The 24,126-nt window shown below is 42.3% G+C and overlaps 1 protein-coding gene across 1 annotated transcript; it reads right to left on the bottom strand.

Annotated features, from left to right (window-relative positions):
• Window positions 1-19,090: 19,090 nt before the first annotated feature.
• On the bottom strand, window positions 19,091-21,523 carry LOC146505848 (protein phosphatase 1 regulatory subunit 3C-B-like). Its single transcript, XM_085183127.1, has 2 exons — window positions 21,331-21,523; window positions 19,091-21,048 (listed from the first exon to the last, which is right to left on the bottom strand). Exons 1-2 carry the CDS (start codon window positions 21,342-21,344, stop codon window positions 20,025-20,027), a joined length of 1,038 nt encoding a protein of 345 aa, XP_085039253.1. The 5' UTR covers window positions 21,345-21,523; the 3' UTR covers window positions 19,091-20,024.
• Window positions 21,524-24,126: the final 2,603 nt, after the last annotated feature.

The raw sequence follows: 24,126 nt of genomic DNA on the forward strand, positions 1-24,126 counted from the left end.
GTTTTGTGACTCAGAATGTTTGAAAATATTCTCTGTGTTTCCCACATGGAAAAGATATTTATAAATCTTATAAAGTTTGTATCTGTCTTGTGTTAATGTGTATGAAAAGCATACAAGAGTGAAAACAGATATAAGAACCCTTGAAAAATTATACAAATGAAACTTGTATGTTTTGAATACTTACTAAAACAATATGAAAGTAAAAAGTGGCCACTTTCATGAGTAAATCATATAAACCTTCAATGATTCGTTATATGAAGTAGGCCACATCTGATGCAAGTCTTTTATAAGTTTTTTCTATTTCTTTTTCATTTGGGTTGTTTTTGAATTACTGTGAAATATAACTATAAAAGTGTGAAACTCATAAATATTCAGAAATTGTCTTTTTTGTTTGTGTTTCAAATATGTTTGTTCATATTTCAGCCAGACAGTTAGTGGATATTTTTTATGTATCTTTACCCAAATACAGGCCCTGATTCATTTTGATGGTCAGAAAGTGGATATTTCAGGCTTTTTATCTGTTATAGTTTTATATCTATATGTTATAGCCTGAAAACGGGTCGATGGACTATACTGTAAAAAAATGTCATTAAAAAAACAAAAAACAACCTTTGACCATAATCAAAGAAGCAAATCAGAGATGGTTGAACATGTCGATGGAATAACCCAAAGTAATAAATTATTTGTAGGAAATAGCTGCCATGTGCCTCCCTGAGCCTGGTTCTGCTGGAGGTTTCTTCCTGTTAAAAGGGAGTTTTTCCTTCCCACTGTCACCAAAGTGCTTGTTCACAGGAGGTCATATGATTGTTGAGTTTTCTCTGTATCTATTACTGTACGATCTACCTTACAATATAAAGCACCTTGAGGTGACTGTTGTTGTGATTTGGTGCTATATAAATAAAATTGAATTGAATTGAAAATAACAGACGTCTTTTACAGACCTGCAAAGTTCAGATCAGGCAAAAGGCCAAAAAAACTGATTTGCTTCCTACTTACAAATCAGATCTACGCTGTAACCAGAACGCCTTTTTAACCCGACGCAGCAACCTTTACGTAACCTGCCATGTATCTCACGTCAGGTCGATGCATAACCAGAGCGACTTGAACGCTGCGGTGCAGCGATGAAAGCTTAAGAAGTTTAGGTTGTGTTAAAACACACTCATTCACAGTGACCATCATGCTGTTTGACAAATGATGAGATGGGAGTTACACGTGTTTCTGACTAACACCCCGACGAGGCGTGTCACAGATAGACACATATTAGTGTGCTAACATTATGATGGCTATGCCCATCTTTCATATACAGGCTGTGTTTTCACAGTCATGTTACTCTTATCTATTCTGAGCAGAAGCTTCTCAATAAATGAGTAACAGCTCGGAAACTTCCTCATTTCTGCAGGGACTCACTGTTACTCTCCTCTGTGTGTGTGTTCTACAGTGCTGTATAACATGGCTATTCAACTACGAAGTTAGTTGGGCCAGATTTTCAAACCGAGGAATTTATCTGGGCCACATATTTTTTTGCAGCCAGTAAGCAGCAGATCATGATCAATGTCAAACCCACACAACTGTATTGAAAAACAAGTATTTTTTTTTTATTCCTTTTCCCCTGTAAATCTGGTGACCTCACAGATGCACACCAAAAGGTCCATTTTTTTAAAAAAAGGGGAACTATAACTAAACTATATTTTGTACATTTGAAATAATAATAATAACAAAAAAACATTTTGATAATTCCCTTTCAAATTAAAATAAATATTTCGCTGACCACTCACTTTTCCTGCCATGGATGGAGCCCCATCTGTCACAAGTATACAGACACGCTTCATATCCAGTGTCCCTCTAACGGTAGTAAGCCGAGCAATTTCCCATCCAAAACACAGACATATACGCACAACTGTGCATTATCAGTTCTGTCTGTGATCTCCTGCTATAGATATTACATCACTTTTCCTCAGGTCATCTAACAGCATTTCAAACTCGTCTGACGCCAGAACTTCAACTCTACGAACTGTCCTACAGGGGCACGTTTGTAATAGCAGATGTCACACTTACTTTAATTTTTTCGTCACTTATCACCGCATCCACCACGGCCAGCATGCAGTATTTCACCGTTTCAGAATCTGTGAAAGGCCTTTTGTTCTTCGCCAAGAAGCAAACACGAAGGGAAGATGCTGCAGCTCTCTTGGGCTGTACAGGACCCTCACCATGGTAGTAAGATTATTAAACTCGGTAAAATGAATAAGTATTTGTCAGTCCAGGCAGGGTTAAACCGACAGTTTTCATTGTCAATTTTGCGCTTTTGGAGTGAGAAAGACATGCTGTTGTTTAATATGTTTACATCACGGTGCATTGTGGGTTAAATATTGCTAGGCTACTAGGAGTGTTGCATTCGCAGTCTACACTACGCTGTAGGAATTTTTAATTTTTAAATTTTAAAAAATTAATTAATGAATTAATTTTTTGCGTTTTCTCTGTGTTTCTGCCAGGACCACAGGCAGGGCCACTCGCAGGTTGCCTCTGGGCCGCATTTGGCCCGCGGGCCGCCATTTGAATAGGCTTGCTGTAGGGTGTCAACACTAAACAGTGGCTGTAGAAAATAAGTGAGACGTGAAGATCAATGATCTTTTTGTCAGCATTCAACTCGTGGCAGAACTTGTAGTTTTCTTGTGAAGACTGGCTTAAAGGTTGACCTACATTTGTGCACTCACCTTCACAGGAGCATCGGAAAGAGCTGCAAACACAATACTGGCATAACATGACCTTTAACCCTTTGCACGCAAGCCATTCTTTGACATTTCCATCTGAAAAAACATCTGAAATAATCCTTCTTGTTTTTCCAATGAGAACTAAAATGGAAAAATAAGACTCTTATAGGGATGAGACAGCAACGCAGGTGTTCCTGAAGCTGCAGGAGGTCAAAGCTGACTGGGCAAGAAACCAGAACAGTGAAGTTTGGAGCTCAAACACAGCGTAAGGATGACGAGTTGTTGTTGCTGATGACAAAATAAATCCAGTTTATGTCCAAATAAGAACTAAGAGAGTTCACTTTGTCAGATATAACACAATCCGCTTACACACAACAATCCCTGTGGTGAGTGTGATCACGTCTGCTGGTGTTGAGCCTTTCTACAGATTCTTCAAATCTGAGCGAGCACCGAGCGCGCTGCCACGGAAATGTGACATTCACAGAGAAACACCTGGATCCCCCCACTGACATGACCGCTGTGGGCAAACCTCCACCCGCCCCACTACACAGTAAAAAATGTGCAAATAGCAGAAAGAGATTATAAAGATGATAAATTATAGGAATTATAGGATTATAGGAAATGTGTGGTGATGTGATGTGTGTGAGAGTCCAGTCCTACACCTGGTTCAGGGCCCGAATAGCCTGGGGGAAGAAGCTCCTCCTCATTCTCTCTGTTTTGGCCTTAAGGGAGCGGAAGCGCTTCCCAGACCTCAACAGTGAGAAGAGTCCATTGTTGGGATGGGAGAGGTCCATCATAATCTTCCTAGCTTTGGACTTGCACCGCTTGGTGTAGATGGACAGCAGGTCAGGGAGCTCTGATTGAATGATGCGTTCGGCTGAGCGCACCACTCTTTGCAGATCTCGTCTGTCCTGCTTGGTGCTGTTCCCAAACCAGGTGCAGATGTTTGCCGTCAGGACGCTCTCGATGGTGCAGCAGTAGAAGTTCTTGAGCACCTTCAGTGGCAGATGGAAGTCTCTAAGTCTTCTGAGGAAGAAGAGACGCTGACGGGCTTTCTTAACCTGGGTGTTGATGTGGCAGGACCATGACAGGTCCTGAGTGATGTGGACACCCAGGTATCGGAAACTGTCCACTCTCTCCACTGGCGCCACTGATGATGAGGGGTTTGTAATTCCTCGCCTGCTTTGTAGTGAAGTCCACGATCAGCTCCTTAGTCTTGCTGATGTTTAGGAGGAGGTTATTCTCCTGGCACCAGGTCTCCAGGTTCCTAATCTCCTGCAAGTAGGCCGTCTCGATGTTGTCGGATTATTTATTTTTGCTGTGTTTGCATCTATTTGAAATGTAATGTGGTTGGCGGACTGCTGTGCCCGTGCACCACCTCTCGCTGCTGCTGTGGGTGATGGGGTGTTCCTGATAAAAGGCTGTGTTCCCTGTAGCGCAGCATTATGGCTGAGGCAGGACTAGTCTTCGTGTCCTCCTTGCCTGAGCTCGCCACAATAGGTTTAAACGCTAAACACATTTCTTAAAGTGCATATAATTCAATTTTTGCTGGATGCAATGTGCATAAAGTTAAAAGATTAAAACACATTTTAAAAAGAGACGTTTCCATTAGATTCAGTTTTAAATGATGGATTGTGCAGAAAATGTAGAATTGAGCTGGAAGTTCTTCGGCTGTATTACATATTTTGGTTGTGCATCATGTTTTTAAAAAGTAACCAAGTAATAAAATAACTAATTATTTTTGAAAATAAGTAATCAGTAAAATAACGGGATTACTTTTTCTAGGAGAAGTAATCAGTAATTACTTTTTTCAAGTATCTTGACCAACACTGTCTGGCTCCAAAAGGAAGAAGAAAAAAACACGATAGCAGCCTGACTTTGCAAACAGGGATACGAGACCACACGAATGAAATCATCTGTAGAATCCAGTAAAAATGACCACTGTGCACTCGTGCAAATGAATTTATGTCTCTGCTGGACTTGAATTGAATAGGAATATGCAATGGGAAAAAACTGGATGCTTTGTGGAGGAGCGTCGCGCTGTGGGACGTGTTCCTGTGCCTGAATATCCCCCAGGCAGCATCTCTGTTTATCCCATTTATTACAGCGATGCTGATGTCAGGACTGTGGAGCAGCGAGTTTCAAAAGCCATCACACACTTTCTTAAAAAGTGCATTATGTAACTGACCTTTTATAAAAACGCTCATTGAGCCACAGCAACAATCTTCCACCCTGCTTTCATCTGGTAAACTCAAAGGTCTGTATCAGGTTCATACGGGAGTTTCACTAACATCTGTTTGCCATAAATTCATAAGTGTGTACACACAATCGCAAAAGCAAACTAAAGTTATTACTTTTAAGCAAAGAAGTCTTGCTTCTTCTGGGGTTTGTAAAAGCCAGGAGCAATAATATCTGCCTACAAACCGAACACAGAGGTCTTTTATCACGTGTGATGCTCGAGCGTGAGCCAGCGAAGTTCTGAAACAGTTTAAATCTGCAGCATGGAGCCGCGCTCAGCACTGCAGAGCTGCTCCGGTAGCGAAAACAACACTTTGTAGCAGAATTTGGTGACTGTTCAAGACCACAAACCTCGTGTAGCCAAGTTGATCTGTGATAAGATTCAATTTGAAACTTGAAAGCAACAAATTTCAAACCGGGGGCGTTTCCCAAAATCTGAAAGCCATTAAGGTCGACTTAAAGGAAAGCCTGTGACCCTCATACCCACCGCACCATGACTGCTCCGGCAGGTTCTGTGACGAAGTCAGGAGGAAACAAGAAGGTCTTTGTTGCCATTTTTCTGTTTTTGGACAGCACAGCCGAACCTGAACAGAGAGCCCACTGTGTTTGTGAGCTCCTGGGTGTGGCGCAGCGGTGACTTTGCTTTGTGTCACGGTGCAGCTGAAGCATTTTAAAGATGTTCTAATCATTGTTTAAGTGTTTGCTGTGCTCTGATGGTGAAGACTACAGCGAGGCCGTGCTCAGAGAATGTGGAAATGAAAAAAGGTGCCATGGCGTAAAATCAGGGATGTCGAACTCCAGGCCTCGAGGGCCGGTGTCCTGCAGGTTTTAGATCTCACCCTGTTTCAGTACACCTGAATCAAATGATTAGTTCATTAACAGGCCTCTAGAGAAGTTCAGTGCATGTTGAGGAGGTCATTCACCATTTGAATCAGCTGTGTTGGATCAAGGACACATCTAAAACCTGCAGGACACGGCCCTCGAGGCCTGGAGTTCACCTGTGGCGTAAACCAAGGAAAACTGAGTGTTGGTTCAGCATGTTGTTAGCATGATCGTGGCCCACTCCTTAGGAATTTAGCTGGTGTGACGAGGTTTTCCTCAGGAAATGTGGCTCAGACAGAGTTTCCCATATTGCAGCACCAACACGCAGGAATAAAACAGGACATTTGTTCGACTGTTTTTCTTTCTACCTGCAAATAACTGAAGAGCATTGCTGTAACAGCACTGTGCTTACTGAGTACTGTACAATGATACATTACTGTAATACTGAAAAACATTATGTTATGATTATAGTTATCTCTATAATAACTATAGAGATAACTAATCTTAAAAGTAGATATCTCTACTTTTAAGATTAGGCTTCAAACTTTCCTTTTTGCTAAAGCATATAGTTAGGGCTGGACCAGGTGACCCTGAATCCTCCCTTAGTTATGCTGCAATAGATGTAGGCTGCCGGGGGATTCCCATGATGCATTGAGTTTTTCCTTTCCAGTCACCTTTCTCGCTCACTATGTGTTAACAGACCTCTCTGTATTGAATCATATCTGTTATTAACCTCTGTCTCTCTTCCACAGCATGTCTTTATCCTGTTTTTCTTCTCTCACCCCAACCGGTCGCAGCAGATGGCCCCGCCCCTAACTGAGCCTGGTTCTGCTGGAGGTTTCTTCCTGTTAAAAGGGAGTTTTTCCTTCCCACTGTCGCCAAAGTGCTGCTCATAGGGGGTCATATGATTGTTGGGTTTTTCTCTGTATCTATGAAGCACCTTAAGGCGACTTTTGTTGTGATTTGGCGCTATATAAATAAAATTGAATTGAATTGAATAGTAAGGCATTAGCAGTGTTGCTTAAAGCGAGCGTCCCTAATAAAGATGTCAGCAGACTGGGACTCGTTCCTGCTCGTCATACACAGATTACGTGATGAGCGTCTGTGGCCACTCTCACATGTTTTTTAGGCTGCTGCTATTAAAATCTCCACATCCTGCATGTGTATATACAGAACATGTATATCTGAGGTGAAATTAGGTTGCAAAGACACACATGCATGTGTGTATCTTCACACGTTAGTGCATTTGTGTTCTTCTTGTTTGTTGGTCTTTGCTGCACATTTTCAACAGTGACTCTATTGTTTCAAATGATTTTGTTCCCTCTGCAGTTTCACACAAAGCTCTGGATTCTTGTGTAAACACACTTCTGTTGCAGTCACTGACACCTGTAACACGTAGTGTGTTTTTATTCCACTGTGTGTATTTCTGACTTCCTCGTTTTTTATCGTCATGTCTCTCGAGTGTAACATGAGTCACAACTCGCTGTGCTAATCTTAGCATTTCCTGCGTTTGTATTTGTGACTTATATGTTGTCTTGTGTGTGAACTTGACTTTTTGTGTTGAGACAACCTCGCTGCTGCCTTCATGATTCAGAGGCGGAGCTTCAGCTACATCGAACAGCTCTCTGTGGTTAACCACTGTGACGCTCTCAGAGAAAAGCTTAGGCCTTAAAATCACCTATAAACCTCCTACATGCATAAATAAATCCCTGCTTTTGTGTTTCAATATAAGCATTTAGAAAGTAAAACGTCTTAAATGAGCAGTTTTTCTGTGGGAATTTTGCATTGAAAGACTAACAGGAAACTAGCAAAGCTGACAAGCATCACCACAACGTTTCATAAATGTTTTTCATGAATACACTTCATAAACATCATAAACACACAGCAAACTTCCTTTTTTTAAATGTGAGAGGAAAGATGACGTGACACAGTGACCTGAATATTTATAGCAGTGGGCTCTGGGGGGATGTGCTGACTTTAACTCGAGGCACACCTGCAACATTTTTACTAAAACCTCTAAAACTTAAGACAGTTGTTTGTTTTTAGGTTGTTTTGGGTAACATCCAAGATTTCTCTTTCTTTTGTTGTAGTTATTGAAAATGTCTTGTATTTCTAATATTATTGTTGTTTAAAAGATCAATCTTTACTTTCAGTGTGAACATGAACTTCAGCAGCGTCCCTTCTGAAGTATCATTTGTTGGTTTTGGTGTCTTTGCAGTAACAAACTGACTCGTTTGCTTCTTTTGGCAAGTTTATTTGTATAGCACAATTCAACAACAAGGTGATTCAAAGTGCTTTACAGAGACATTAGAAACAAAAACAAATAAAAAGCATGATTTAAAATTGATTAAAACAAGCAAACAAACTAACTAACTAATTAACAAACAAACAAAACAGTATATAAAATCAAAACAGATAAAATCAGTAGTTAAAATGTAAGTTTTGAATTTGGTTCAAACTAAAAGGCAAACGAGTCACAGTAAGAGAGAAAGTCATCGGGCAGTGGGGCAGTTTGCAGTCAAGGGCAAACTGAGAAATGAGGAAGGGGTTTCTGTGTCAAGTGCAGGAGTTCAAGTATGCTGGAGTTGTTGCTGTGTGGGGGAGGGTAGAGCAGTGCAGTGAGCTGAAAGCTATATCAGCCTGCTGGTGAAGAAAGAACTGAGGTTAAGACAAACCTGCTGGTTTACAGGTCATCAGTGTTGATCAAGTTAGTTGAAAAAAGTAATTAGTAACTAATTACTGATTACTTCCCCCCAAAAGTAATCCTGTTACTTTACTGATTATTTATTTTCAAAAGTAATTAATTACTTAGTTACTTTTTAAAAACACGATTTACAACCTGAATAGGTGATAAAGTGATAGATCTTTCAGCCCAATTCTACTTTTTCTACATAATCATCATACAAAATGTAATCAAATGGAAAAGTCTCTTTTTAAAACTTGTTTTATTAGTTTTAATCTTTTAACTTTATGCATCAAGCAAACATTTAATTATCTGCAACATTCTCTGACTGGAAGAAATTAGTTTAACATTTAAACCTATTTTCTGCACATTCCAGCACATAAAATAAAATATTTTGTGTGTTTACACTCAGTCTTTCAAATAGATGCAAGTAAAACACAGCAGAAAATAAATAAAGTCAAAGACTAGCGGTCCTGTTGCTCTATTTTCACCTGTAAAGCAGGAGTGGGGTAGGCGGAGGTTTACCCTGGTGCAGGTGTGCAGCGGTCAGTGGAAGAATCCACGAGTTTCTCTGTGAGTTTCCCATTACGTCGTAGCTACTCGGTGCTTGTTTGGAAGTTTAGGGTTTTTCTCACTGTAAAAAGAAGTTTTCTTCCCACGCACAACGGACACTAATGTTTTTGTCACTTTTTATGGAATCAAACTCAAAGTAAGGTCAGTACTTCCACGCTTTAAACGCTGCACGCTCATACTCTCTCTGCACTCGATATATGATCCATTGTTGATCTGCACACAGCTGTTGTCACGAACGTCACACTCGCTTACGTCACTGTCATGAGACATTCTCGCAAAAAAATCACGGTTTTAGTAACACAGTAACGCAGCGTTCCTACGGGAAAGTAACGGTAATCTAATTACCGTTTTTGCAATAGTAATCCCTTACTTTACTCGTTACTTGAAAAAAGTAACGCGTTACTGCCCATCTCTGCAGGTCAGTCTACATGAAGATAGGAGAAGAGAGAGAGATTGAGCTGGAAAGGATGTGCAGCAGGTTAGGATGATTAAAGATAGAGATGGAAATGTGCTAACGAGTGAAAGGAGCTTGTAGAGAAGATGGGAGGAGCTTCTAAATGAAGAAAATGAGAGAGAGCGAGGATGGAAGACAGTTAGCGAATTGGGAAGCTTTAGTGACTCCAAAGGGACAGCCAGGGTGAGCCACACCATGCTGATATGAGAAATAGTTTCTTCATGATGAAGGTGGGGATGGACAGTCTGAGGTCAGGCAGGAGTCTCTGTGGACTATGATGTTGCTAACATTGAGATCTGTGCTGAGAGCAGGGAACAGGTGGAAGGTGATGTCTGGAGGGTGTCTATGTGTGAGGAGGTGGAGGGTCATTCATCCTACACAACAAAAGAAATCAGCTGAGGTGGTTCGAGCATCTGACCAGGATGCCTTCTGGGTCTTTCAGGGGCATCAAAATGGGAGGAGACCCCATAGCACAGTGGAGAGATTATTTCCACCGGCTAGCTTGGGGACACCTCGTGGCACCTCCAGAAGAACTTGCTCTCGGAGGAGACAGGAGATGTGAGCATCTGTGCTTAGATGGCTCCTCCTGTGACCTGGGCCAGCAGCAGATGGAGGAATAATGAATGAGGAATGCTCTGATAGTTATTGAGTCAAACATTGGTTTCCTTACGATTCCTGATCCAGGACTTTACACGGATCCAGTTGGAAGATGCAGTAGTGAATCATTAGGTCGTGATAAGTTTAAACCTAACTTTTCATTTTGTTCCTGAGTTGATCCTGATGAACTGGTACCTTTGTACCAGCCTGTCATTCAATGAAGAACTAAATGTTCCTGTAAAACTGGATGGTTTCTTTTATAAACGCAGCTCTGCTGCTAAAGTTTTACAGCTTTTAAAATCAAGAAGATGATCACAGAGCAGCAGGCGTGATTAATGTTCACACCAGCAGTGTCACAGTAAAATAAAAATAGTAGAAATATGAATTTTATTGTGCACTCATGAACGAAGCTGTGTACGTGATGTCTCCACATGTAATCATATGTACACTGATACATGTGGAAGTCGTGCACGTGCAGGCCAAACAGGAGGAGGTGATAATGACGCAGTGAAGCGCACGTAACACCTCACACCTGGCTCCGCCCTCTGTATAAATACCCTCCTTCTGTCCCCCATCGATGAACACGATCAGTAAAAACTAATCAAACACACGCCGATCCAAACAAACCTAACACCGTGCGTTCTCACTGGCTGCTTATCGTCCAGGTCATGAACTGAGGGGATGTTCTATCTCGTGACCTTTAAACTTAGCATATGCTAACTATTTACAGACAGTCAGATACACACAGGAAGGCTTATATGCACACACAAACTTGTATATCTCACTGTGCAGTACCAGTGTTACCTTCTAATTGAGCACAACTACACACCCACATCACCACCCACCTGGTCACCCAGTTTGTTCTGTTTGTTTTGTGGAGGAACAGCGTGCACCTCTTGTTTTTGTTCTGCAGTGTCAGCCTGCACGTTTCATCTCTGCTGAGGCTTGTCTCCTCGCACAGCAGTAATTATAGATAACTATATATGTCTTTGCTTCTTATTCTGTATCAGCTTGTTCATTCGTCTGTTTGTAGGAGAGCTGTTGTAAGTCTAAAGCCATGGTGCAGTCTGATTTAGCACACTGGGCTGGTTTCAGGGAGCCTGATGATCAAAGTGAACGCACTCTGTAGCCAAAAAAGACGTTCACTCAGTAAATGCTTTGATAATATGCAAGTTATCAAAAATGAAGCCAGTTCAGAAATACTGGGCCCTTCAGTTCCTCTAATGTTTACTTGAAACTGGATCCAGCAATTAGTCCGTGCCCACAGACTCTCACGATCACATCAATATTATAAGAAAAGAATGAAGAACTGAAAGGACTCCATGTGTTTAAGTATTTCTTTTGTTGGTTTAAATTACTAGTTAGACATTTAAATGTCTAGTGGCACACGAGACTCTCTAAGTCACTTACAACACCCATGTAAGCTGTGCGTAGGGCGTGTGAGGGGTGTGAATAAGATCTGGAAGATATTGGAGTGTCGAGTCACTGAGAGCTGTCATCTGCATAAAAATGAACCGAGATGAGGACTGACTGTTTTTACATACTTTATGCCCTTATCTGGCTGTTCTGAAGGCTTTTTCTCCCCCCTCTCCCATGAAACACAAACACCTGGAGTCTCTACACTTCAGACTGAGCCACTTCTGTCCTTGATTAGCATTTGTTGTATTCATATAGAGCTTTTCTAGTTTTATTGACCACTCAGGGTGCATTTAAACCTGGAGCTACATTAACCTTGTTCCAAAGATATTCAGATGTTTATCCTGTCCACCTAAACACTTTGCATATGATGCTTCACAGCAGTTTAGAGTCTGGGATTAGCTTAATATGCACGTCTTTGGACTGTGTGAGGATGCCAATGCAGACACAGCGAGAACTAGCAGAGGCCACATCTGAGGGCCCCCTGTTTACCAGGAGACTCCAAAGCTTTTGAAGTGAGCTAGCTGGTCAAATGTGTTTGATTTATATTGAGAACAATCAGACGAGGTGGAAACCGAAGGTTGAAAGGACTGATTTCATCTCTTCACGTCTGAGAGGTTTGGATTTGTTTTTGTGGCCTTACTGTCACCTTCCTGTCGTGTCCATTGCATGACTTCTGTCCACTCCTGGATGTGGTGTGTGTTCATATTTGACCAGCACTGGACTCTGAGCTGCACGTGAGCTCGGCCACACATTTCATAACTGCTAGTGAAACTATATGATAATGTAAACAACGTGATTGTGTAACAAGAGCATTACGTTTTAATAAACACAAAGTTACGCAGTGGCATTAACAAAATTAACAAAATCAAAATTTTAGTAAAAGAATGAAGAATTCAATTCAATTCAGTTTTATTTATATAGCGCCAAATCACAACAAAGGTCGCCTCAAGGCGCTTCATAGATACAGAGAAAAACCCAACAATCATATGACCCCCTATGAGCAGCACTTTGGCGACAGTGGGAAGGAAAAACTCCCTTTTAACAGGAAGAAACCTCCAGCAGAACCAGGCTCAGGGAGGGGCGGGGCCATCTGCTGTGATTGGTTGGGGTGAGAGAAGGAAGACAGGATAAAGACATGCTGTGGAAGAGAGACAGAGATTAATAACAGATATGATTCAATACAGAGAGGTCTGTTAATACATAGTGAGTGAGAAAGGTGACTGGAAAGGAAAAACTCAATGCATCATGGGAATCCCCGGCAGCCTACGTCTATTGCAGCATATTATTATCAAAAGAATGACTCTGTGTAACCAACTAGTATTTCTTATCTTTAGCAACTTTAATGTCCAATGTTTAAAGATTTAAATGTCTAATTAACACATCACTCTCTAGAGGAAGGAGACAGAAACTAAAACTACTTGTTTCATGTAGATGATGTCAGGTATAATCCACAAAAGGATTATTATCAGCTATGAACGGTCTCTCGTCTGAGAGAACCTAAAAACCAAAAGCTGGAAATGAGCATCATTAAGAACAACATGTCTGTGAAGGTTCTCAGTCATCCAGGTCATCGTAGTCAAAGGAGCTTGCAAAGAAGCGTCTGGACTTCTTTAAGTTGCTTGAAGACGTTTCACCTTCATCCAAGAAGCTTCTTCAGTTCTAAGGTCAAATGGTGGAGAGTCCCAGATTTAAACCTAGTGGGAGTTTCCCCCCACAGAGGGACAAAAGGACCCCCTGATGATCCTCTAATCGCCTGAGCCAAGGTGTGAAACTGGGTGTGGGTCCCAATCAGCCAGCGTTTCGGGTGAGCTCATTGTGAAACCTGGCCCCACCTTATCATGTGATTTCCTGAGGTCAGATGGCCCAGGATGTGAGTGGGCGTTAAGGCGTCTGGGGAGGGAACTCAAAACTGGATTATAGATGGCAGACAGTTGGTGTCGTAAACCACCGCCTCTGTTCAAAGATGGTCGCTCACAGTGGACATAGATGCTTCTTTCACTCCTCTTTCAAACCATCTGTCCTCTCTGTCCAAAATGTGAACATGGCATCCTCGAAAGAGTGACCTTTATCCTTAAGATGCATCTTAAGTGCCCTTTGTCCTGTAGGGGGAAACTCCCACTAGGTTTAAATCTGGGACTCTCCACCATTTGACCTTAGAACTGAAGAAGCTTCTCGGATGAAGGTGAAACGTCTTCAAGTAACTTAAAGAAGTCCAGACGCTTTTCTTTGCTCCTTTGATTAAGAACAATAGTTTCTTCACTTTCACCAGGTGGACGATGAGGCCTCAGACATAATGCAGTGATGTGGATTAGCCCGAGCCCCCTTCTTCAGTCCTCGTTCTCCCTGCAGCACTATTGAATAATCACTGTCCTTGAAAAGCTTTGCACCTGGTTGAACGAGGCATTTGTGTTGTTTATACCAAGGCTTACGCCAGTTTCAGTGAAGAGTAAAGTTGTCTTCAGCACAAAAGCCCTGCAGGCAGGTGGATAGAAGCCACTTTGTGTTTTTTACATTTGCATATAAAAGGTCCAGAGCCTTGTCTCCCCTCCTTGCGCCATTAGCAATCATTCAAATGTTATCAGGAGCAGAGAAAGACTGAAACCTCCAGATAAGCCTTTGAATGCACCTGGCTGTTTTCTAACCTTATATTAAAACACGTTACATCCCACACTGCTTCTGTGTTGGTGGAGAGTCATCTCATACTAACTGCTAAGTGGTCAGTGGCCCTGTTGCATACTTGCTCCAAGATGGTTCTCCTGCAAGTGTGGGAGGACCAAAACTGCAGTTTTCTGACCACTTGATGCTGTCACTAAAAGTGAATCACTCCCCTCTGACTTCCACGTTAAAATGCCAACTTTACAACAGGAAAAACATGTTTATAGCCTGACACAAAACCACTTTTGTATCCCTTCATCAAGGGAAAAGGTGTCATGTTGATGGTGATGTAACACCACCTGGATACTGACACAGACTGACTGACAACCAGACTGTTTGTGCAACTTTAAACGGAAACATCTGACAAACAAAATGATTTGCTGTGAGGTTACTAACAGACCATGGAAGCGGTTTGTGCTACAGTTTTAATGAATGAAACTTGGGTATTTTATTAATATGTTTCTTGGCAAACATCAGTGCTACACCCATACAGCCATACATCACTGTAAATCCAAATCTCAGATACCTTTGGCACTAAAAACCAACCTGGTACAAAGGGTTTCTTGCCAAAACAGCCCTGATCCATCGAGGCATGGACTCCACTAGACCCTAAAGGTGTGCTGTAGACCAGCGGTCCCCAACCCCCGGGCCTCGGACCGGTACCGGTCCGTGAGTCGTTTGGTACCGGGCCGCGAGAGTTGAGGCTCAGGTGTGAAATGTATAGTTTTCAGGGTTTTTATCGGTTTTCAGTGTTATTTTTTTATCGTTTACTCGGTTTTCCTGGGTCTTTTCACGTGTGTAATGAATAAATCTTATTTTTTCTAGTTTTATTTTGTTGTATTTATCCACGACACCTTAAAGGCCGGTCTGTGAAAATATTGTCGGGCATAAACCGGTCCGTGGCGCAAAAAAGGTTGGAGACCGCTGCTGTAGACCTTTGAAGTCCTGTAAGCTGAGCGGCGGGCCTCCGGGGATCAGATTTGTTTGTCCAGCACATCCTACAGATGCTGGATTGGACCGAAATTTAAGTCAATATCTTAAATTTGTTGTTATGCTCCTCAAACCATTCCTAAACCATTCTGTGCTGGGGTGCATTATTCTGCTGGAAGAGGCCAGGTAACACCATCACACTGCCTCTGATGGCTTGCCTTCCTCCCATAGTGCATCCTGGTGCCAGGTGTTCCCCAGGTAAGCAACACACACATCTGGCCATCAGCGTAAAAGAAAGTGATTCATCAGACTGGGCCACCTTCTTCCAGTCTGATTCTTTCATGCCCTTTGTTGGTGTACAAAGGGCATGAAAGTGCCAGCAGGACCTTTTTTGGCAATTTGAGCTCCTGTAGCTCGTCTGTTGGATCGGTCCACACAGGTCAGCCTTCTCTCCACACATGCATCAGTGGGCCCTGTGTCTGGGTCACCACTGTTCCTTCCTTGACCACTGCAGGCTGGGAACGCCCCACTACAGCTGCAGTTCTGGAGATTCTCACCCAATCAGCTGACCAACACAGTTTGACCATCATCAAACTAACTCAAATCCTTGTGCACGTCCAATTTCCCGCACCAAACACATCAACCTTGAGGCCAAAATGTTCACTCACTTGCTCCCTGATATATCCCACCCACTGACAGGTGTGTTATTGACATCACCCTTCAGTGGTCTAATGTTATGTCTGATTGGTGTCCAAGATGTATTTTGGGCCCAGGGGTCCACATCACTGGAGGTTATACAAATACTTTTATTTTAAACTTCAGGTATTGATGTTTTTCCTCATCAAAATAAACATGTTTGTTTGTGGATCATAACAGATGGATGATAATATTTGGTGGGATACAGTAGTAGCATGTTTTGAAAGCAGACAGGAGGAGAGCAGAGGAGGACAGGAGAAAGAGGAAGGAGACACCTTACGAGTGGAAGGATACTTTAAATATATTATTGTTTGGCCAAAAATGCATAAAAATCTTCAAATTCTGTCTGACATGTCCTGATGTCTACTTTGCATTTTTCAGCAAGTTAATTCACTATCTGATCACAACTCTGTCCTGCACCTGAATGCATGGTTGATTTTTGTCCAGTCAGAACATCGTGGTGCAAAGCTGTGCTTAGTAATCAGTTAGCATCGAGAGGGTAATAAACGTGTTATAGAGCGGTTATGCAGCCATTCAGTGTATAAGCTTGATTTGATTTGATTAGTAATTTATTTCAACATGTGAACAATATACAAGTACATTTAGAAAAGAAAATAAGAAAGAAAAAAAAATACTATACAAATTACATACAAAAAAAATTATTAATTTACATGTTGAAAGGGAAGAAGTAAACACTTATTTAATCCCACCCCTTTGCCATAAATTATCAGTTAATATTTAGTCAGCTTCTTTACTGATATAATTTGTAATAAAAACAGTGAACAGATTTCTGATATACTATAATATCACATCATGAGTTGTTTTGTTTGTTTTTTTTTAAATAGAGACATTCACTTAATTTCAATATTTTCCTTTTCTTTATAGTTCGAGAAGATCATATTTTTATAACTCTTTTTGAACAGTTTTATGTTTGGACGTTGCTTTAATTCCATATTCAGACTGTTCCACAGTTTCACTCCATGAACAGAAACACAAAAGCCTTTTCTTGTCGTACCTTCATTGTTTTGAAGTTACAAAAACCCCTTAAATTATAACTTCCTTCTTTCAAAAAAAACATACTCTGAATATTACCTGGCAGTTCTTTATTTTTTGCTTTGAATAGAATTTGTGCTGTTTGGAATTTCACTAGATCGTCAATTTTCAATATTTCAGACTGCAAAAATAGTGAGTTTGTATGTTCCTGTAACCTGCATTGTGGATGATTCGAATTGCTTTTTTTTGAAGAGTAAAAAGTGAATTTAATGTGGTTTTATAGTTATTGCCCCAGACCTCTGCACAATAGCTTAAGTATGGTGAAACCAGTGAACAGTATAGATTATGAAGTGATGTTCTGTCGAATACCTGTTTTGTCTTGTTTAGTATTGCAATGCTACGTGATACTTTGCTGGACTTACTGTTTGGGCTCTGCTGTAACTGTGTATCTAAATTTATCATAGAAGTTAGAAATGATGGAGAAAGACTCATAATAAAGTGCAGTCGCGCTGATGATAAAAAATTCTTTCATTTTTATTTACTCGCTTGAATTTACCACGTCTGCCGAGACAGAGTGCAGAGGAATGTAAACAGGAAAACCAAATGAAGAAAAGGAAATGAGAGCAGGCCGTGCAATAACAGGGAAGACGGTGACGGCGAGCGCAGGAACCTACATTCGTACACAAGCGGAATGAAAAGCTGGCGGGCAGAAAGAGTTTTTGTGATGATCCTTCAGGAAATTACAGGTTTAAAAGGAATGTGGATCCACGTGCCAGCAGGTGGAGGAGAGCTGGAGTCAAGTCACGATCAAAGCGTCGTCTCAAGCTGATCCTGGATCAGCTTTTCAATTTGTACGCAGCAAAGCCCACAGTGAGAAATGCAGCAGCAGGGTGGTGATTCTTAAGGAGACGTCCAGGTCAGGTTCAACAGTGAAGGTGCACAGATCACTCAGCACAAAGAAAAAGAAAGCTCCACACAGTACATGCAGAGTGGGCTTGAGTTCACACATCCACTCAGTTTGTTTCAGAAGGATTTCAAGAAATCTGACAAACTGCGTCTTGTAAAGAGTTTTTCACACTTCACAAAGTTGCATTTTCTCTTAAATTTAGAACAAAATCTAAAACATTTGGCCTTGAACACGTCAGAAACACGGTGTATAACCAGAAACTCACTCCGGATAGGATCACCTAGGCCTCCAGTAACAGTCTGAGGAACACTTGGATACTTTTTGAGGAGGATAAGCTACAATAAGAACAACTGGATAACAATAATTTGATGAGTCATGGGGTAAAAACATGACTGTCTTCATCCATGGCATGTCACATGTCTGTATCGTGCTTTGAGTAGAGAGTTTTCTTATACACATGAAAGCTAAAGATGCACTCCAAGAGTTGAAGCGTGATAAAGAGAGAAAACATTCCGGCTTCACCCTGATCCAGCCCGAGGACTTTCCTTTGTGCATGCCAGCCGGTCACCATTCTTCCTGCTGAATATGAATCCAGCACGAGCAGCCGCACGGACAAGTGAGACGAGGGAAGCGAAATAAAGCCCGAATTCCTGCAGGCAGCTGAGGCGTGTTCTGTTTGTAGTCCGAATGTGCAAGAAACGCATCTGAAATCTGTCACATGTCCTGAACGCAGCTGAGCAAATTAAGGAAGCTGTTATCTGAAACTGAACCTTGCACGTGTGACATAATGCATGCACGAATGCTTTATGTAGATCAGTGAGGACTGACCGGTCACTGTGATTAAGCCGGCTTTAACTAAACTGTCTCTATGGGAAGACTTTTAGTGTATAAAATGTGTTAAATCCATCTGATGTGACAGAGACGGATTTTTAAAGTAAAACTATAGAAGAAAATCAGCTATTTACTTTATTTATTTACAACTATTTACTATGTTGCATATAATAGTCTTGCCGTACTTTCCCTTCTTGTTTTGATTGAACAAAAGCCCCGCCCACTCCCGGTATATGCACGCATAAATTATTCATCTCGAATGTTTGTAAACACAAGCTTGTTTCTCTGCTGTGTTTACAAACATCAGTTATGTAATTGAAAGTATTAAACTATTAAAAATATTTATGAGATATTTAAAACCAGCCTATTAATCATCTTTATGAGTTGAGGGTTTGAATTCCTGTGGTGCACACTGCTCACTTTTATACTTGTTGGCATGTAAACCATGTTTTTAGGAGTCTTCAGTGTAATTGCATGAAAGACTGACTGGAAACGAAACCAGAGAGAAGCTACTGGGGTTATGTTTTTGTCCCCAACACGTGTAAAAGCTTCCAGCGTTTGTTTCAAAAACAGGTCTTTGGACATTTTAGCACAAATATAGAAATTTATTTCAAAAAGGAAATACATAACGACGTGGCGCGCGTCGGCAACGCACGCCTTCAAGTGATACACAGAATGCCGGGCACAGAGCTTTCTTCAGCGAAGAAAACACACAAGCTGTTTCAAAACCGAAAATTCTTGCTTCCAGCCACACGTACTGTACACTCATCTTCGAGAATTGCACTTCTAAAAGCAAACATTCGCTCTTACATCATCTCTTTCTTAACATACCAGAACCACAGACGTTTCCAAACTTCTTCCCAGTTCGAAGCAACCACTCACATGCAGCGACCTTTCTTGACACACAATAGCAGCTCACTTCCATCATATTACCACTCAAACACTTTAGCAGACAAATATGTGCAATTTACACGGAGGGAAAGAAAAGGGCATGACTTAAATATTACAGTTTAGCCATTTTTAATGTCCAAACGTTTAGTTTAGTGTGCATTTTTCATTAGCAACGAATCAACTGTGTTTTCTGTAGTAGAGAAGCATAGTTGCGCCATGCGCTCCCCCTTCAATATGAAGGACTGGATCAGCTCCATTTACAGATATCACATTATTAGGGACATCTCAATCAGTGCTTATGTTACCCAATCCGTCAGGCCCTCCAAAGGGGGCTCCCCATTTATCTTGGCTTGTACAAATAATGTGTATTTTAGTGGGCAGGCACAATGAGAAGGCACATGAATATTTTACAACAGGAAACCCGAAATATTCGTCGTTCTCCACCCATATTTCATCAATCATTCATCATTGTCCTCAATCGTTACAGCAAAAACCAGGTCAGTTGAGAACATGCTTCAGTTTAGTCTCTGGCTGCGAGTCAACCACAGCTGGTTCGTACTGAACGCCCTGTCAATGTCTGTTTGTCTTCTTCTGCTTAATGCCAGTTTAGCAAACATGCTGCAGGTTTCACCAATAAGGCACGGTGTTATCGATCTGACCCCAGCTCTGCCAGCCGGGAAACAGTCCGCTGGACATGCGTGGGCTGCCGAACTGATCGAACTCCAGCTCCACTAACTTGACCCCCTCGTTTTTCTGCTCTGGGGGCTTTTTCTGCTCAGCAGAACCGACGGAGGGCCGAGTGTTCAGGTCCTCTCCGTTCCAGCCGATGTGCTTGAGCGCGTAATTCTTGCCGTCATTATTGTCCCAGAAGGTCTGACCCTGGGTTTTGAAGCAGATGCAGAACTCCACCCGATTATGCGGCGGGATGAAGCAGGGCAGCTCCAGGACGAACGCGAAGGTGTCGTTGTCCTGGGAGCTGTACACGTTGTTCATGAAGGTGCAGTCGATGTCGGTGAAGCTGACCCACGAGTCGTAGGTGACGCGCACCGCAACTGTCTTCTCAAACCCGATGTTCCTGACCTTGATGGTGCCCGTGAGCGAGCGCTCCTGCAGGGAGCAGTTCTCCAAGCAGACCGAGTTCTGGATCAGGCGGTTCCGGAAGTCCAGGTAGTCGGCCGAGGGCTGCTTGAAGTCTAACGCCAGGCTGCGAACCGAGCTGATCTTTAGATCCATTGTAGCCGTTTCAAGGTCTGTCATGTCGAACTGCAGCTCATCTGCGATTGCGTCCAGGTGCTTGCTCTGATACGGCTCGTCGTCGAATTTGGAGAAGACGTGGATGACGGTGAGCGACATGCCCTTTGTGTCTGCAAACACCACTTGCTTCTTGCCGGCCTTGCTGTTGTTCCAGCCCACGCAGTTCCCGTCATCTTTCTGCTGGTTGCTGAGGCAGGGTCGCAGAGGTTTGTAGAGCTGCTGTTTGCGGTTATGGGTGCTGGACAGGTTCACCCGGTTCTTGGCCCTCTGCAGGTCCTCATAGTGGCTGAGGAAGCCTCGAAGAGGAGGCGGAGAATGGCTGATGTAGAACCGCATAGCCACATCCATCGGCATTACTGGGCCGGGCATCGCTGATGGACTGAAAGATCTGAGCACACTGACGGAGGGGAAAGGGGGAAGGAGAGGTGATGAGGGAGAGGATAAAAGATCAGAGAGTTAAGAAAGTTTCAGGGAGATGAAAAGAGGAAGACAGGATGCCTAATCCAGACAAATATCGCTTAACTTATCAGCTTTCAGCTCTAGTTTGATAAAACTTGTTAGCATGTCGCCAAAAATGGTTGTAAAATCCATCCAGTTTCTAAATAGCTTAACTTTATGCACAGTGACAAAAGCGACGCATCTATTAATGCTTTCCTTGTTGTTTGTCAGTTTGGCTTACCTTGTAGCACTCATGGAATAAAAATAGACGGCTCCGAGAAAAAACAAAGTTGGTTTTTAAGAGTTCTCAGTTTGACTTTTGCAGTTTGCAGAGCAGCTTTTCCTACGAGTGCATGCTGCAGTCACTCCCCCTCTTCTTCCTACTGTCTCGCTCTCTTCCCTCCCTTTCAGTGCCTGTGCTGCTCAGCTCTCAGGGATTTCAACTGCCACATAGAGATAATTAGCATATCCAGTCATATGGTTCCTGAAACAACCAATGGGAAGTAAGTGGAAATCTAAGTCAGCCAATCAGCTTGAGTTTGACCTGGCTGTCAGCCAGCTGATAGGGGCGTGTGGCCCTGCATGGGCCTCATGGTTCAGATGCCTCTGCCTGTTGCCTCAGCTGCTATTTGAGAAACATGATGGACCCCTGCTGGTGTTAGCGATGACTACTCACTGCAGAGTGCAGCATATCCCCCGTGGCTCCTCCTTATCATGGCTGGGATTCCCTTTACGTGCCACAGCAGGGTTATTCGTGTAAGCAAACGCACCGAGAGGAATCTTGAAACCGATATCTGGCTTGTTTAATCCAACACAGGGATCCTTTGTTATATATTTTTATATAATACAGAATACAAGCAAATTGGAAAGGTGCTGTTGCAAGGCACCGTCTCACAGTGTTTGGTACTTTTGCCCCAGAGTTTCAATCAGAGAGCCTGAAACAGGCTGGGTATAAAAGATGGACAAATCTGTAGTGATGTTTCCAAGTGTGTCTGAAGTTCTTTGGTGCTGTCGTTGTTTTTTAAGGGCAGCTTAATGTCAGCTAACAGAAAAGCTGCATTCAGACTGTGTGGGTACATTGCTGTGACACAGGCACGATAATTAGTAAGAACGTCACACATCAAAGCTGAGGCACCAACAGCTGCGAGGTCGGTTTTAGTAACTTGAATTATCCGAGGCGAGGCCTGCAAGTGGGAGAGAAAAGAAAAGAGTGACAACAAACAATATAAGATTAAAATCACAGCACTGTGACGCGTGCGGTTATTGTGATGTCCGTAAGCTGATCGTGTCGACACAAGTCTGGTAATGCTTGTTTGAGCGTAAACTTTATTTATTGTGTCATCAGTAACAGGAATATTGCCCAAAACAGCATTTGTGACATCTCTGAGAGCTTTGACATGTTGCTGCTTTAGACAATTGTTGTGGGTCACCCAGTTGACCTCCCCTGCTAAAGCCGAGAGACTAGCTTCGTTTTTTTGCTGCTGGTTGCAGCTTGGGAATAACTACAGATAATAACATTGTTTTTCTTATGACAGGTTTAGAAGTGTGAAAGTGAATTTGAAAGATGCCAGTGTTTGTTAGTTAATGCCATGCAGCACCGTAGCTTCGACTCTTTACCTAAACCTAACCGTTGGTTTCTCATGTCTAGGGATGGGTACCGGTATCTGGTGCCATGATGGCACCGGTTCTGACATAAACGGTAGTAACCAGACCGGAAAGCAGCGCACATTTCGGTGCTTTATTTTCCTGAGCTGTGATACACTTTAGATTCTAGCCAATCATTTTACGTTTCCGAGGATAGTAGGCGGGTCCAGGTACAGGAGTTAGCAACATCCCCCAAAAACCCGAAGAGGAGAGTCCTGGCCCCTAGCCCTGCCAGTGTAGCAGAAATGATGAGGATGATGATGCAGCAGCAGCCGTTCTTCTCTGCGTGAGTAGCTTAATGTTGTTCGTGTATAATTTATGTTGAGTAGGCTAACCACGTTATTACATTAATGCATGTAAGGTGAACTAGCAAACACCATCATAGCTACATGCGGCTGTCTTACTACCTTCACCCTGACCAAAAAGGCTAAAATGACCAAAGAAAAAGTGGAAAACGGGGTTTTTTCCATTGTTTAAGCTGCTTCCAGCCAAGAGTGATACCATATATGCCCCATAGCTGCAGAAAAGGCTAACATTGTTATCTTTTTACAAAATAACAGCTGAACATGAGAGGTTTTTGGACCAATTTTGTGTTCTCCATTCTTTAGGCACCGGTTTGAGCACCGTTTAAGCACCGGCACCGTTTCAAAAGTACCGGTTTGGCACTGGTATCGGATAAAACCTAAACGATACCCATCCCTACTCATGTCTGAATCAAAAGACAAAGTTTTACAAAGTGTAGCCATGAAATGTGGACAGAGCAGAATCATGTTCATACTGTAGCTTTCATAATCGTACTGACAGAGACGTGTTGAGAAAGGCTCACAAAGAGTATCTCTGCTTCCTCGTACTCACAGTTGTTGCTGTTTTCACTTCCAGACATTTAGACAGAGATGCTATTTTTAAAGCTTTATCGATTTTTCAGCCGTGGGTTAAACATTACCATCTGAAAGTTTGATTAGACCCATCAAAAAAGATTTTTATTAAACACAGAAATAGCTAAATTAATACGGGCTAATGGCTGTATTCACGTTTTGGGGTTTTTTGTTATCGTTTGGGAGGAAGGTGAAAATTTGTAAACTCTGCTCGTTCCCGAGGCCACAGTGAACCAAAATTAGGGGAAAAAAAACCCTATTTGAACATGCTCCATCCACCTCAGTTCTCCAGATTCTTCCGAACAAGCCGAAAATTAAAGATCTGACTGCCTTCTTGCCTTCATCCACCTGTAGCTACATTGTTACAGCACAAGAGAAAACAGAGTTTCCAATTAGAGCGATGCATGTTTTCCTGTGTTCTTCAGGTCAGAGGGCAGGATTCCTCCTGAGGCTGAGGGGTCTCCCCCCCCTTTACACCGCCTGTGCACGTCTGAGTCTCCTGCAGAGAGACTTTAGAC

The sequence above is a fragment of the Neolamprologus multifasciatus genome, chromosome 13 (genome assembly GCF_963576455.1).
Source record: "Neolamprologus multifasciatus chromosome 13, fNeoMul1.2, whole genome shotgun sequence".
NCBI classification, from domain to species: domain Eukaryota; kingdom Metazoa; phylum Chordata; class Actinopteri; order Cichliformes; family Cichlidae; genus Neolamprologus; species Neolamprologus multifasciatus.